The 16,664-nt window shown below is 44.8% G+C and overlaps 1 protein-coding gene across 1 annotated transcript in view; it reads left to right on the top strand.

The window, feature by feature from the left end:
* LOC308302167 (bifunctional heparan sulfate N-deacetylase/N-sulfotransferase 1-like) overlaps window positions 1-16,664 on the top strand; it is a 79,691-nt gene that overhangs the window by 41,716 nt on the left and 21,311 nt on the right. Inside the window, exons 2-4 of the mRNA XM_080746394.1 lie at window positions 8,152-9,153; window positions 13,576-13,848; window positions 14,434-14,643. Coding sequence (XP_080602520.1) covers window positions 8,602-9,153; window positions 13,576-13,848; window positions 14,434-14,643 — 1,035 coding nt within the window. The 5' untranslated portion in view covers window positions 8,152-8,601. The remainder of the gene's footprint in view (window positions 1-8,151; window positions 9,154-13,575; window positions 13,849-14,433; window positions 14,644-16,664) is intronic.

Genomic DNA, 16,664 nt, shown 5'->3' with positions numbered 1-16,664 from the left:
CTCACACGTCACACTCTTGCCCTGCTCATATCTCTGCAACCGTTGCCCCGATCCATGCCAAATTTTGCACACACCTTCCTTACCTGCCAAACTACAACCTCCAAGGACCCCCGGAGCTCCAGGGACCCCCAGGTCCCTGGGGGACCCCCAGATGTAAAAAATGACCAAATGTGCTAAACTGACCAAATGACCACCCCCACGGGGCTGCTCACGGGGAATTCCCGGGGACCACCCACTCCTGGTGCTCCAGAACGGATGCAAAAGTGGTGGCGCCCCCAGTGGAGGACCCCCTACACTGCAGCTCACATAAAATGCCGTAACTCCGGCTAGGAGCGACCGGGACAGCCGGGCCCGGTACCTATTCGTCCGCCTTGCCGGCGCGGAGACCCCACCCCTCATTTCTCACATGGCCCTCTTCTAGCGCCACCATGAGGCCGATTCTTGCAAAACACATTTTTGGACACTGCTCCTACAATTTTTGCCCTAAAATCACGCAAATCGGTACACGGTATGTCTACACTCATCCCATCAACATGAATCTCTCCCATATAGCGCCACCTCCAGGCCGATTTTTAAAAACACATTTTTGGACACTGCTCCTACAGATTTTGCCCTAAAATCACGAAAATCACTACACAGTATGTCTACACTCCATGTCATCAACATGGATCAGGAAGATTTTGGCAAAACACATTTTTGCCCTATTTGTGGAGATAAGTGACCTACGGTCGCTTATCTCCCGATTAGGGAGTGTTACTGGTTATAGAGAGTTTAAATGTTACCGGATATGCAGCTTGGCAAATAAAAGGTGAATTGATCCCAGACCCAGTGCATGACGGAGGACGATCTCACGATAAATTTTATCTCCACGATACAATTATCGTGAGTGTTTTTATCATGATAAACGATAATATCGCTTATCGTCCCATCCCTAATTAATAATTTCATAACTGTTAAATATTTAAGCAATGAACTCTGTGTTAGTGGGTGTTTTTCAAAGCCCTCCTAGATTTGAGACGGATTACCTAGTCCTTGGGTTTGCTTTTTCTTGTTTGTTTTTTGCTTTTCCTCGTACCTCTTCCGTTTTAGCATGCCTCCCAACTCCACGTGTGCAATTACATGGTTCATATTTCTGTCTCCGAGATGAGTGAAAAGGTTTGTGTCTGGCATACTGCACCTTCTGGCTGCTCTTTACCGGCTAGACCTCCCATCAGCTTCGTCTGAACATGAAATATTCATGTGTCCTTTTCTTCGGCTTTCTGTGCTCTTTTGCATTTATTTTATTATTTTGGGGTGCACGTGAGGGAGGCAGGATTTGCCTGAAGAACGGCATTGTTAGGTGGATGTGCAGAGATTTCAGATTTATTCCTTGTTATTCCACTTGGTGCTGATTCCGATGTCCGTCTAACCACCTCTGTCTGTCTTACCACCTCCATTATATTGTAATGTATGCCCCTTTTTACCTCTGGGCAAAAAAGAGAGAGAGAAAAGAATAGAATTAAGGGGTGTTTCAGACCAGTCTCATTCTCCGCTCATTCTAAGCTCACAAAGTATTGTAGATCTGCTATTTTCCATGAGTGACACTGTCGTACAATGACATATAAACCAACTTAAAGACTCATCGAAAAAAACTTTGGTCTGAACTAGGCTTAATACCACCCACTAACATCTGGCTTTTGTCCTTAGTGAGAAAGGTTACAATCGGCATTCATTCCCAGGGCAAGTTATTCTGCAGTAGGCAAGGGTATTGGCTCCAGCTCCGTTTGGCAGTGATGAAAGCATGACATGGCAGTTAGACATGTAACTTTTCTGCACTTACTATGAAAGAACTCCTGAATTGATGGGAAGATGAAATAAGGAGACCTACAGTGAGATAGTGTGACTCGCATTTGCCCCTTAAAATTCATTTGCATGAACCAGAAAAAGGATTTACGCGACACACCAGAAAAGCCTTTGTTTTTGTTGTTAAAAGGGTATATCGTCACTGTCGGGCAGAAACCTTGTATCTCCAAGTTTCAAATGTGTACATTTTTTCACAAGGTAAAGCCCTGCTTCATCATACAAGGCCATCGCACAAAGGTAGTGAAAACAGCAGATCTACAAGCACACAACGCCTCGCGGTGCGAGGCGTTGTGTGCTTGTAGATCGGCTGTTTTCACTTGTTTAAATCATTTTCAAAATGATAAATGCAAAACAAAGAGTTTTGGACATACAAGGTTTCCACCCGACAACGATTATTACAGTAGCCTCAAACTGAAATCCTTGGGCTCTCCTGTGTTCACGCTCCTCTCGTTCTGCCTGTTTATCTCTCTCCTCTTCTCTCCTGTAGAGTAGCGTCCGTTATTTGTCACGGAGTGTGAAGGTTAACATTGGGGGGCGGTCATCGCTGCTGAGAGTTGGGCAATACATGCGATAGCACGTGCCCCAGTTCCAGTTAGCGCTGCCATACCGTTTAATCTGTTCCCTGGCCCAGTGTCAACAGTGTCATTAGAACCATGCTATAGACCTGGTTTCCCTGTAGACCTTGGCTGTAGATAACGGGGGGCTCGTTGTGATTAATCATTAACAGACAATTACTTGGAAATGACCCCTTTTCTTAAAGGAGTAGTTCACCTCCTAAATGACTTTTTCTATTGATTACTCACGCCATGGAGACTTGAGTTCAATAATATTTTGGTTTTTTTGTTGCATTCCTAAAACAATAATTTGATTACAATAAATGTACCCCCATTGATTCCGGATGGAGACCCAAATGCATTTGGGTCCCCATCCGGAATCAATGGGGGTACATTTACTATAATCACGTTTTTGTCTTAGGAATGCGACACATACAAAAAATATTATTGAACTATTATTGAAGTCTCCATGGCGTGAGTAATCATAGAAAAAAATTCATTTTGGGGGTGAACTAGCCTAAGAGAGGAAGGTTTTGACTTAGTGGGACCACATACAGTGTTTGTTCTGCAGAGATAGCCTGAGACTCATGCCTGTCCAATGGTTCTGCTTTGCTGTCATCAGCACAAAACTCATTGTCTTCCTGCGGCTAATATGGTTTTGATGTCCGTGGCATTGGACTCCCAGCTCCTGTAGAGTAGTCTGCCTGCTCTACTGCAAATACTGCCTTTGAACACCCACTGAACCCTCTGGTCCTGTGAAGAGGACATTTAGAGGCAGCTCGGAGAAAAGCGTGGTCTCTCTTAAGTTGTACTTGCAGAGAGAATTTTCTCTGTGGTATGTTGCTCGGAATGTTGTATGGAATGATCCTGCTAGACTGTCCAAAATCAATAAGTCATTAAATATACTGTGTCAGATGGCTAATAACTGCCCATGGGATATACTGTGTCTGGGGTGGCGTACCCCACTGCTTGATTTCCTTCATCATTAAGTAAATCCTAGTTTATATAGTCCTCCTAATGAACACTTTCAGTACATTTTAATGTGGCCTTGATGGGTGGTGATGGATCAAGTGGCCATTATTGAATGTTTTCTGTAATATGGTATGTATCCAGGGTGTTATCCACAGCTCAGTGGCTGTGCTGCATCTCAGAACGGAGATAACACTCTGCCAGGGCTCCAAAATGATGTCTTCTGTGTTGTTGTGACTGCTTCAGGGGACGTTAACGACACCGCTTCTCTCCCCGGCAGACTTGTCGGAGGCATTTACCAATTAGCCTTTGTTTTAGTGTGCATTTTTAAAGATTCTTTCCGACATCACATCCAGATTATGACATTACGTCCGGTGTTGTTATTATCATCTTGTCATTATTAAATTGTTTAGCACAGTCTTGCAGAACATGCCACACCAACATTTTGCTGCTCGGACCTGTATGAGTGAGTGACAGAGATAGACAGAGTACTCGACCCGGGTAGAGTGTAGCAGCCATGTTCGATTCCGCTTCGATAATCTCTTGTCATTGGAAATAGATCGAGAGGCCTGCTGCCGCTGACGAGCGGAGAGGGAAAACCACAGATATGGTTAATGAGAGCGCAGAGCAGATTTGTAGCCAGTTGCATTTTAGGGAAGAAACAAGAAAACCCCCTATCTAAAAGCAGGGCTTGACATAAACCCTTTTGAGGCACTAGTCTGCATACAGCACAAAGCTGAGTCACAGAAAAAGTGAAACCAAGAGCCACTAGTCCAACTGTAAATTTTTAATGAACTTGTCCATCAAGATGTATTAGTTGTCCCGGACAACAGGACAAGCCTTAATGTCATGCCCTGTAAAAGTACTAAAATATTTGGCCTTGGAAATGTACTTGAGTAAGAGTATTAATACATAGCAAAACAATGTAATACTCAAGTAAAGTACAAATCCTCAGAATCTGTACAGTACTCGAGTACATTTACTCAGTTACTATCCACCACTGGTGACAAATAAACGCCTCTTGAATCTTGATGTAATACACTAGTAGTTAGTTAGCCTATGTTACAGTACACGGAGGTCCATCCATAAGAGCTTTGTAGTCTTTGTTGGAAAATGCTTTGGCGATTCCTAGGCATGGCTGTTCATAAAGCTCTTAACTAATTTGTTGTTATAATTAATTACTGTGTCGCTGAAGTGTCGGCAAGGGGCGATATTTCAGCGTGGCTCAAGTGCTTGATGCTGAAATCCTGCGTCCTCCACAGAGCTGTATAAAGAGCTGCATATCTTTTTGCCGTAAATGAAAGTAAACGCATTTCTCCAACGTTTTAGTTATGGAGTTCAGCCCTGTCTGAAACTACATGGAGACTTAAATGCTGCGGGGAGAAGGAGTTACTGTTTCTTATCAAACTCTTCCTCCTTGTGCTGTCAGTGGATACAGTGGGGGCGGCGCTGCTGGCTCTCAGGTGGTAGTGTGGTCGTCTAGGAACTGGAAGAGTTCCCGGTTCCATCGCTGGCTCCTCCTGGCTTCGTGTCAAAGTGTACTTGAGCAAGATGTTAACCCATTTAGAATGATTCTAAAAACGAAATCCCAACAATGTTCTAAAAAACTATTTTCTGAAAAACCTGTGTTTCTACATCTGTGGTGCTCGAATATTCAAGGACCCCCCAAAACTATCACTTATGTATTTGGCCACGCCACGGACCCCCATCTCAAAGTATGGTGTTCCAGGGACCCCCAAAAGCAAAGATATGAGTTCAAAATGTTTGCTTTAAAAGAATACATATTCAAAGAATTGCACCCATTTTCAAAATGTTTCAAAAACAGCAGATCTACAATCTCACAGCGCGATTGTAGGTCTGCTATTTTTGACTTGCTAAAGTATAAATTAACGGTTCAAATCGTTAGACACAGATGCGTTCCCGATCTAAATGGTTTAAACCTCTAACTGCTGCCGATGAGCAGGTTGGCACCTTGCATGGTTTGCCTCTGCCGTCATTATGTGAATGTGGGTGTGTGAATGGGCGACTGTAACGCACATTGTGAAGCGCTTTGGATAAAGGGCGCTATAGAAATTCAGACCATTTGACACACTGGTGTGCTCTGAATGATGTCTCCGTAAAATGGGTCATCATAGGGGGAGGTACTGCTGCGAGGGTAAGCACAAGTGTTGCACGGTGCTTGCACACAGTCACCATTTTGTCACCCACATTCCCCCCCCCCATCATTGTTCGTCATAGGTAACACTAAATCTGTGATGCTGCCATTCAGCAGAACCCAAAGGATGCTGGTGGATCTACTGTTGTTGTCCATGTGACATTTCCAAGACTGACTACTTCATCCGTGATAGATAATATCCATTTTGGTTAGAACTGACTCAAAATATCTTTGTACTTCAAGTTTAAAATGATACTAAATATTTTTTCAAGTGTCCAAATAAATTCCAAAATTTCAATTATCTCGCGGCCCCACTGGACTGCTGTCAAGGCACCCCACACACTTTGAAAACCCCTGCCCTGCTGATTGGTCTTGGGGAGGGTGTTGACATCCATGTGTCTCCTCCTCCGACACACGTGACGTTGGCAGCTGCTTCTTTTCACCTGACACTGGAGAGCTTCACTGGGAGGATGGAACACAAGCAGAGGAACGCACTATTCTTCCCACTTCCCCTCCCTGCTGAACAGGCCAACTTGTGACGGAGACTGTGTGGTCTTTTTAAGACATCTGCGGAGATCTCCCCCTCACCATCCTTTTGTACTGTTACTTGAACCTCGGTCTCCGTGGTGGTGAGCAGGAACTTGACCCATTTAGATCTGAGGACCCGATTCTACAATGTCTTCTAAATCCTAACTCAGTTTTCTGAAAAACCTAGGTTTCTCTGTCAGTGCTGCTCAAACTTGTTCATGTCGAGGACCCCTATAATTATATGTATTTGGCCGCGGACCCTTATCCCAAAATGTTTTGTTTCAGGGACCCCAAAGGAGTTAAAAATGTTTCATTTAAAAATATATATATATTCAAAAATTTGCACAAATGTTCATGATCTTTCAAAAATAGCAGATCTACAAGATCAGCACGTAGCGATGCACCGTGTTGTGAGTTGTACATTATTTCCCTTTTGTTTGTATCTCCACACATGTATGCCTGCGCCTACAGTAGTACAGATTCTAGTAGTCCTAAGTGTAATCCTGCCATCATACCCAGTGATTTTACCCACTCCACTTTGCAAGTGCATGCATCAAACAACATACGCTTTTTTTGCCCAATGTCACATGCGGCCTCTCACAGTCCTGGTTAGGCCACCTGGTCTGGTGGAGAGAGATTCATTCCTCGGTGTGCCCCTTTCTTATTTTTGTATGTTTGGCTTATTTTTTTTTCTCCTTTCCCCCCTCCTTTCAATTTCCATTTTGAGGTTTAGGAGGAAATGGAATGCAAGTCCCTGTGGGTGATGGCTTCACTTTACATGCAGTCACAGAGTCCCGCTGTACCGAATCAGAGAATTGGCTCGCCTCAGGGCATTGTTGTCACTCTCATTGTGCCAGTTGATTGTGTGGTGCGTGTGTGCGTGCGTGCGTGCGTGCGTGCGTGCGTGCGTGCGTGCGTGCGTGCGTGGCGGCAGCGGCGGCTATGGATGCAGACTAGAGCCCGATCCCAATGGTCCTACCTAGACCAATGATTGCTGATGTTTTGACTGATATTTGTATAATAAATATTTCTACTTGAGAAATTTTAACTTTATTTGTACAATGAGCAAGCAAACACGTACATAGAAAATGCACACAAACTGAACATATTCTTTAACAAGCCCTATTCTAAAAGACTATCTACAAGCTCATAATGTGTCACGATGCATTGCAAGCTTCTAGGTCAGATATAATTTCTTTGTTCTAATAAGACATTCCAAGAGTACTCCGACTATGGACACCAGGTTGGGACAAGAGCGGTTACAGATTGGAGCACATCGTCCAATACCAGTGTAATCAAAAACTGTATCAGGAACTGGTATTTAATGTTTTGGTTGACATCCTACTTCTGTGGAAATTTAAAAAACCTAGTAAAACATAAAAAAAAGAGGAACTGGCAGCTCTGACAGCTTGTATAGATGAATCCAAGGACTTTCCAGGACAAAAGTTCACTTTTGAAATGATTGTATTGTACCAATTACATTGCATTTACATGTACACCTCCCAGAACCCTGCACAACATATACTGTACTGTATGGTTAATGCTGAGGTTCTTTTTTCGTTGTTTAATATTTTGTTTTTATTTAAAGATTTTCACAAAAGTACACATAACACAAAATAATAGTACATTAAAGAAAATAAAAGAAACAAGAAGAGACAAATATACTGTATAGAAATTAAGTAGCTTCAAGAAATAACAGACCCAGACCAAGGTAGCTGTAAATAACTTATAACATCTCTGACACAGGTAATGACAATGTTTCCATATAATCTAAATAAGATTGCCAAATCTTCTCAAGAGGAACACAACTGTTCATTTCTGAGAACCATCTCGCAATGAGGACACCTCGATACATTTTATTTTGTGTTTTCTTAGATTTGCACTGATGGTGGTGAACTTCAGGATCTAACAGGAAGGGAGCGTCTATCATTTCAGCCAGTGTAAAGTCACAGATATCATACCAGAATGTTATAACTTAATACATTGCCATGTACAATGTAAAAAGGAGCCCTCTTCTATGCCACATCTAAAACATAATGCTGAGGTTCTTAAACTCTATTGTTTTATTTCATGTACTGTATTTTTCTCTTTGTGTCGCTGTAGGTGAGCAGTTTCTGTCCAGAGGAGAATGGTGCTGAGATGACCTGTGGCGTCATCACTTTCTCCCCCAGAGGCCATCCTCCAATCAAGAGCGCAGAGAGAACTCCTAGCTGGGATGCAGTCGGTCGGTCGGTGTGACGGACGCTCGACGGAGTGACCGCCCTTCCCTTCCTCATAATCATCGTTGTGCTCCAGTGGACATCGAGGCCCCTCTCCTTCTCTGCCATGGTGACATAATCAGCCCGACGATATGAAGGAGAGCCAACGTGAGAAGACCATCTCTTTTCTTTCCCCAGTAGCTGCTGCACCCTGTGCGTTCATCTCCAGAGCCAGACGCCTGAGCGCGTGGTGAGTTCCTGCTGCTCATCGACCTTCCAGCCCCCAGAGAAGACTGTGTGTTTTACCAAGGGGGGGGCGTGTTGCTAGGCCGGCGGGGCGGGGCGGCGCGATACGATGCTGGGATGCATGACGCGCCTTCGTCGGCTGGTCCGCCTTCTACCCCTGCAGACCTCCCTCCTGCTGCTGTTCCTCTTCTGCGCCGTCAGCGTCTTTGTCTCCGCCTACTTCCTGTATGGCGTCAAGCGGGAGCTGGAGCCCTCGGGCGGCGGCGTCTCGGGCGCCGACGGCGCCTCGGCCGACTCGGACGACCCCCGGGTGACGCCGTCGCGGCTGCTCCCGCTGCGGAGCGTTCCCGGTGGGGGGCCGGGAGGGGCGGACCCGGGAGGGGCGAGGACGGACCCCGTGGTGCTGGTGTTTGTGGAGAGCCAGTACTCTCAGCTGGGCCAGGAGATCGTGGCCATCCTGGAGTCGAGTAGGTTTCGCTACCGGACAGAGATCTCTCCGGGAAAGGGGGACATGCCCACGCTCACGGACAAGGAGCGGGGACGCTTTACCCTGGTGATTTACGAGAACATTCTGAAGTATGTCAACCTGGACGCCTGGAACCGAGAGCTGCTGGACAAATACTGTGTGGAGTATGGAGTAGGAATCATCGGCTTCTTCAAGGTTAGGATAACACACACCCCCACTATTCCTACTCTACTCACACTGTCTGCACTGTCCAGCTGCCTCATACTGTATGTCTCTAAAGGCCTGTCCAATAGTATCTCTGAAACCGAACTTTTCGTCTGAAAGGTCCGTTTTGGCTACAAAATGACGTCACTCGCGACTTCTGAAAAGCATTAGACCGAATTTGAGTTTGGAAATGTACACGTCAGAAAGTCGTAACTCACCGAACAAAAGTTCGGTTTCAGAGGTACTATGGACAGGTCTTTAGGCACTGCTTCCCAAACAGTGGGTTGGGACCCATTTGTGGGTCACGTTTGCATTAGGTCCCTTAATGTTTTTGTTTCCTATATTTAGTTTTTAATTATTTCAAAAAAATAAATAAAAAAGAATTCTCCCAAAAGCTGAAAGATTTCCATGAATAAAAAAAAGCAATGATTTTTCTAAGTAATGTCATTAATAAATACAATTTAAATTCAAGAAATTCCATAAATTAGAAAACAAATGTTTAAGAGGTAGTGAAAATAGCCGATTTGCAAGTGATCTGTTTTCACTAGTTTGGGAACCGGGCAAACTCTAATCTCTATTTTGGGTCACGAGCTGAAAAGTTTGGGAACCACTGGAGACAGGACTCACAAGGTTGGAAATACTTGCCTGCTTCTCCCTCTTCTCTCATGTTCTCTCTCTCTATATCTAGTTTCTTTCCCTGCCCTTTCTCATTCTGGCCTGTTCTCCTTTCTTTTTCCTCTCCCAACCTCGGTCTCTTTTTCTCTCCTCCCTGGTATTAGTCCCCCTGGCTGTTCATTTTATTCTCTCTTTCTCTCTCTCTCTCCCTCCCTGTCGGTAATCCCCAGCCGAGCCGGCTTGCCCAAGGCCAGTTTTCAGGTGGTCACGGTTTTAATCACCAACTGTGAGAGATGGAGAGAATATAGAAGGAGACGTGGGGAGGTGGGGAAGGGAGGAGGTAAAGTTCAGAGTCCTGCTGATGGGATTTAAGACGTGGGCATATCTGGGAATCATGACAAAGACACACAGTTTCGGCTCCACCAACTATCCGGTAGTGTTTGTAGATCACAGTGGGTGAAGAGAGATTTTTAATCAATAGCCATCGTGTGGGCACTTCAGAGTGTGGGCAAAAGTGTTAACTTAATAATGCTCTGTTTTCTCAGGCACCCACACTGTCATGCTAGTGAAATATTATGCAATAGCCACGGCAGACTGGTGTGTCCCAGTATGCAGAGATGCAGGGGCGTCATAAGGGGGGGGGGAAGTGGGACCGAGTTACTAGGGCCCAAGGTGGAGGGACCTTAGTTATTTTATACTTCAACTATTGAAAAACAGCAGATATACAAGCTCACAGCGCGGCACCGAGTGCCATGCTGCGAGCTTGTAGATCTGCTATTTTTGAAAATGTGTGCAAATCTTTGAATATATTTTTTCTTTAAGCAAACATTTGTAACTAAAATTTTGCTTCTGGAGGGTCCCTGGAACTAAATATTTTGAGATGGGGGACTTGGGGCACAAATCTTTTCAAAAATAGCAGATCTACAAGCTTGCAGCTGTGAGCTCGTAGATCTGCTATTTTTCAATAGTTAAAGCACGAAATATTGCGTAATAATGCGTTCCCAGTCTAAATGGGTTAAACCCCCTCCCCCTATGAAGAATATTCATGGGGGGCCCGCAGTGAATCCTTGTACCCAGGGCCCAGAATGTGGTGTGACGCCCCTGCAGAGATGTGACAGAATTGGAGAGCAGTGGCTTTGGAAGGGGGGGAAAGTCTGGATAAGAATAATCACTGTATCCTCCCTCTGAGAATCTTCAGAGGACACAGCAGGGGGGGTTATTCGCGGCGACTGAAAACTTGGAGCGGAGCAGATTGAGTGTAGCAGGTAGAAGCTGTTTTTGTGCATAATTGGTCAATTACGTCCAATGCAACTCATCACTGCCTTTCATCACTCTAATGTGCAACGATGATGTTCTTTTCTTGAGGGTGGCCTTGCCTGTATAAGTGGTCCCCAAACTTTTTAAAAGCTCCAAAAATAGAAATAAGACGTTAGCCCGGGACACAAACGAGTGAAAACGGCAGATCTACAAGCTCGCAACGCGCCACTTTGCGCTGCTTTGTGAGCTTGTACGTCGGCTACTTCTAACACCTCATCCGCACTGCACGCGAGCGATGCTATGTGCTGCGAAAAACTGTCCGCATACGGAGCGTCGGCCATTGCGTTGCGCCGTAGCCTGAACCAATCAAATAAATAAATAATAATATAAAGTGTTTGGGGGGCGGGACATGGCCATTTACCTCTATGAACGTCGCCGCGAAACCTCGCTCAAATAGAGGCTCCGCAAGCGAAAACAGGAGGGGTGGACGATGTAGCGGCACAACACGTTGTCGCTCGCGGTAGGTCAGGAAGTCCTCATTGAAACAAATGTATTTTAATGAGATCTCATCGCTCGTGTCGCATCGCGGGCAGTGCGGATGAGCTGTTGGACTTTTGTTATCTAATACATGGAATTTTTCATGATTTATTAATGAAATTTAGAGATGGACCGATTGCAAAATTCTTGGCCGATACCGATCCACCGGTTTTATGAAGGTCTGACCTGCCAAAAACGATTTTTCCGATACCGATTTCTTTAGCTAAGAACTAGGAAATAGGGTTGCTCCAATACCCTTTTGTTTCAGGCCAAGTAGGCCTACAAGACATACTTCAATTTGAGTACCAATAAGCTAGAAGAACACTAATGCCAAATCAATCACAATAGTACAATATCCAAAATCACAGACAATATCCAGTCTAATATGACCGTCTGGACTAGGCAGGAGGAAAGCAGGTGACGCATGCTTTTTCCCCCCCTTCTTTTTGGAGACGACATTGACACAGGATTATGGAATATATCCTTACATTGCAAAGGTAATCGGCACAATCTGTATTCTGTAGGCTGCCTCTAAGTAGACTGGCTGCTACTTGCTAATGTTTACTTCACAGGACCGAGCATCATGCTGTGCAGTGCAAGAGATACAATTGGCCGATTTTGGCATATTTATGTCAGTGACCTGCCAATCACAGATTTGGCCGGTTTGATATGATACCTGCCAATTTCTGATATTGGCCGATACCGATGTCCATCCCTAATGAAATTAAAATCATTTTATTTTTTTTTGATTCATGAAAATCTTAGCTTTTTGGGGATATTTTTTTTTTTTTATGTTTTGAAATAATAATTAATAAATAAATAATCTATCTATAAATGCGAGAAGTCTCTGCGTGTCTGCGTGTATGTAATCCGCGTATCTCGAGAACCGTTCATCCCACCGGCTTCAGATTCGGCACGCGCGTTCCCCGCCGCGGCACGGAGTGCAGTGCCGGGTCTCGACCCGACCCGACGCGCGGTTTTCCCGAACCGGCGCGAAACGTTCGGAATCTCCTTATGCGGGGTTGATTGTTGACATCAGGCTGTTCCGGAGGAAATCGGCAAAAGCTCTGACTCATTGTGACATCACTTCATAAAAGGCTCTGACATCACGTACACCGTTCGTCCCACGGGCACGTGCGTTCTCCATATATGGGCATAAAATGAATGCCCTCATATATGGGCATAAAATGGATTGCAGACAGACAGATACAGATATCTCCATATATGGACATAAATGGACAGAGGCAAACAGATGGTCAAAGATCTCCATATATGGGCATAAAATGGACGCAGACAGACAGATACAGATATCTCCATATATGGGCATAAATGGACGCAGGCAAACAGATGTTCAAAACGGGTCCTATGACAACAGGTATAATGAGGTTTGCATTAAAGGGGGAACCGGCACTGTGTCTGCAACACAGTTGGAGGCACAGACAGATACTCCATATATGGGCATAAAATGGACGCAGATAGACAGATATCTCCATATCTGGGCATAAAATGGACCCAGAACTATAACTGCAGTGATCTCCATATATGGACATAAAATGGACGCCGACAGACAGACAGACAGACAGATACAGATATCTCCATATATGGGCATAAATGGACACAGGCAGACAGATGGTCAAAACGGGTCCTAAAGGGCGGGGCATTCATTCCCTATTTACATTGTTCCGAGTTGGCCAGGTCGCCGACTAGACGCTGGGCCGCCCTTCGGGCGGCCCAGCTTCTAGTAATTATAAATTAGGGAACCAAAAATTAAGGGACCCATAAAAGGGGCCCAGTGTTTGGGAACCAGTAATCTCTCAAGAACAGACTCTCTGATGGAACAGAACAGAGAGGGTGCCGTTTTTTCCCTTTTGTTTGACGATGGTTAGCCAGATTGGGGAACCAGTGGCCTATATTACTCCTCATGTCTGCCTGGCCGTCTCTTTCAATTTGTCCGTCTCTCGTGCTTTAACTTTGACCCTGCTGTTTTTTGTCCATTTCAACCAGGCCAACGAGAACAGCCTGCTGAGCGCTCAACTAAAGGGTTTCCCCCTCTTCCTCCACTCCAACCTGGGCCTGAAGGACTGCTCCGTCAACCCCAAGTCGCCCCTGCTCTTCATCACGCGCTCCGGGCAGCCCCTGCCGGGCCCGCTCCCGGGCGACGACTGGACCGTGTTCCAGTCCAACCACTCCACGTACGAGCCCGTGCTGCTGGCCAAGACCCAGTCTGCCGACAGCGTGGCGACCATCGGGCAGAACGCCGCCCTGCTGCCATCGGTGGTGTGTAGTAGAAATGTTGAATCCTGCTTCAGTATAGAATTTGAATTGAGTGAATATGAACAATATATTTATTAACAACAAATAGAGTGTCTCCGGAGCTCTCTGAGGTAACACACATGCAAGTGTCCGTCTGGACTGTCAGGCCAGTCCCTTGTTTATATAGAACATCACAAGAATAGCTGAAGGTGTGTCTGGTGCAGTGGTTCTCAGTCTTTACAGGCCGCGACCCCCAAAATAATCATATTTTAACTGGGGACCCCCCCACCCTGACGAGCACTAAGAGTTGAGGCATTACATTTTGTATAACATGGTTCTATTGTGAAAATGGCAGATCTACATGAGCTATTTTCACAATTTCAGCCTAATATTTGACAATTTGGCCAATGTTTAATTTGTAATTTTAGAGGAATTAAAATGTCCTTAAATTGTCACTTTGAAATGCTTAGATACCCTCTATAAACTTAAAACGTTATGTTGGTTTGTTTACTGGTGAGTGAGAAAACAACATGGAACATTAAGTTAATCATCTGGGGACTCCCCAAAATGATTTGGAGACATCATTTTTTACATAAATTTCCACCACAGGTGCAGGACCTGGGCCTCCATGACGGCATTCAGCGGGTGCTTTTCGGCAACAATCTGGTCTTCTGGCTGCACAAGCTGGTGTTTGTGGACGCTGTGGCCTTCCTGACGGGGAAGAGGCTCTCGTTGTCCCTGGAGCGCCACGTCCTGGTGGACATCGACGACATCTTCGTGGGCAAGGAGGGCACCCGCATGAAGGTGCCCGACGTCAAGGTGGGTCTTCATTTAAACCTGCATTTTGGTCTAAAGCAGTAGTTCTCAAACTTTACAATGTCAAGGTCTCCCCTTAACTCTGACAGTATACACATGAAACCAAATGGACTGGTTTCATTTGTATACTGTCAGAGTTACATACTTGTAAGGGTCAAAAGGAACCCACAGAGTCCCTGGACCCCACTTTGAGGACTACTGGTATAAATGGTCTGTTACTACTTTTTCTTTATTTTTTTATGGGTCCCTTTGTTTTTTGTTTCCTACATTTAGTTTTTTTTATTATTATTAAAAATATATATGTTTAAACATTCCCCCAAAAAAAAGCTATTCATGAATTATAAACAAAAAATCCAAGAAATTCCATAAATTAGAAAACAAATGCTTAAGAAGTAGTGAAAATAGCCGATCTATAAGCTCAAGCGACACGTTGTGAGCACGTTGTGAGCTTGCAGATATTTTCACTAGTTTGGGTCCCGGGAAAACGTCTAATTTCTCCTTTGAGTCTCGAGCTAAAACGTTTGGGAACCACTGCTCTACGTAGTGTAAACGAAGGGTGTAGAAGCCAAGAGCCCAAACTCTGGAGCTTTGACCAAATTAAATTTGACCAAATTAAACGCACGTGAGCTGATTAAATTCCTCTCCCTTGTTTTAACGGTGGTTGCCCGGGCAATTCGACTGTTCAATTCAGCCTTTCTGCTCCCACTGAAAAAACATAATCACAGACAACCAACATGATGTTGTTGCTGTTTGAGCGATTGAACCACTCAGCTGCGCGTGCGTGTAAATATGACCGCCGCAGAATTGGATTTGTGAGACTGACCAGCTGGTCGGGATCACGGGCGAACAGCTGAAAACTATCCGATTCTGATGGGTGGGCTGATTGCTTGGTACGTCCACACATAGATGTCAGCAGTTGTGCTAGCCAGTTACAATGTGATTGTCCCTCAGCCTAAGGCATAATGGTTCTCGAAGTGGGGTCCGGGGACCCCCAGGGGTCCTTGAGGGAGTTCCAGGGTGTCCCCAGCTAAATGATAGTTAGGAACTAAATGGGTACCCCTTATGGGTATGTACTGTAACTAGAGAGTGTGCAAAAGTGGTCCATTTGGTTCCATTTGTACATTTCAGTTAACTTGACATTCATTTTACAATGAAAATGGTGGTCTCAGAGATAGAAATTCCCTTAAACAGGGTCTTGTAGCCCTAATGCATGTCAAACTGGGCTTCCTTGAAACTAAAAAGGGTTGGGAATCACTGCTAGAGCCGTAAAAATCCTCTTATGGGGGTCCCTGGCATATCTTTTCAAATGGGGGTCCACAGGCAAATAAGTGTCAATTTGGGGGTCCTTGTCATGGAAATGTTTGAGAACCACTGGCCTAAGGGATGATCAATTTATCTTGGAGCTATAGCTATTAACTCTGAGAATAATTACACAATAAGCAGAAAAGGAGAATTGTTTTAAAAACACAATTTGTGTCCATGGCTTCTAATGTAACATACTGGCTACTGAACAGTGTGCTGTGAACACACAGGGGCCGGAGGGACAGCGAGAGGGAGGCTGTCACTAGTTAATCGATTGTGGAGGCTGCAGTTTTCTTGGACAGAAAATAGAAATAGAAACTTGATAAAATGGCTCTTATATATACCTAGACAGCAGTTAGTATACCAGAGCGGCCCACCCCAGCAAAGCCTTCTTCTTTTTTTCCTTTTACATTTTGTTAGAATGAATTGACTGTCAAATACCCGTAGCAGCACCATTTGTCCAGGAGCTTATTGGTATTTCAGTTCTGACCATTCAGGGACCGGTACCCAATTGCTTCTGCTTCGCAGTACTTAGCCATTGCTCATGGGCGTGCATATTGATGTGTTTGAGTGAAAGTGAAATTATTTATTTGATGCTGCACAATACAGGCTGACTACTTAGGTTCATACGTAGTATGCTGATGGTCTATCGTTTAGCCAAACTAGCCCTTACCCGTTCAAAGATATGAGCTCCAAAATGATGTGCAGTGTGTGGGTTATGG

This window comes from Nannobrachium achirus (genome assembly GCF_963921795.1).
Source record: "Nannobrachium achirus genome assembly, chromosome: 17".
Taxonomy (NCBI): domain Eukaryota; kingdom Metazoa; phylum Chordata; class Actinopteri; order Myctophiformes; family Myctophidae; genus Nannobrachium; species Nannobrachium achirus.
The sequence above is the reverse complement of the archived record's forward strand: the minus strand, read 5'-3'. Positions and strand labels throughout refer to the sequence as shown.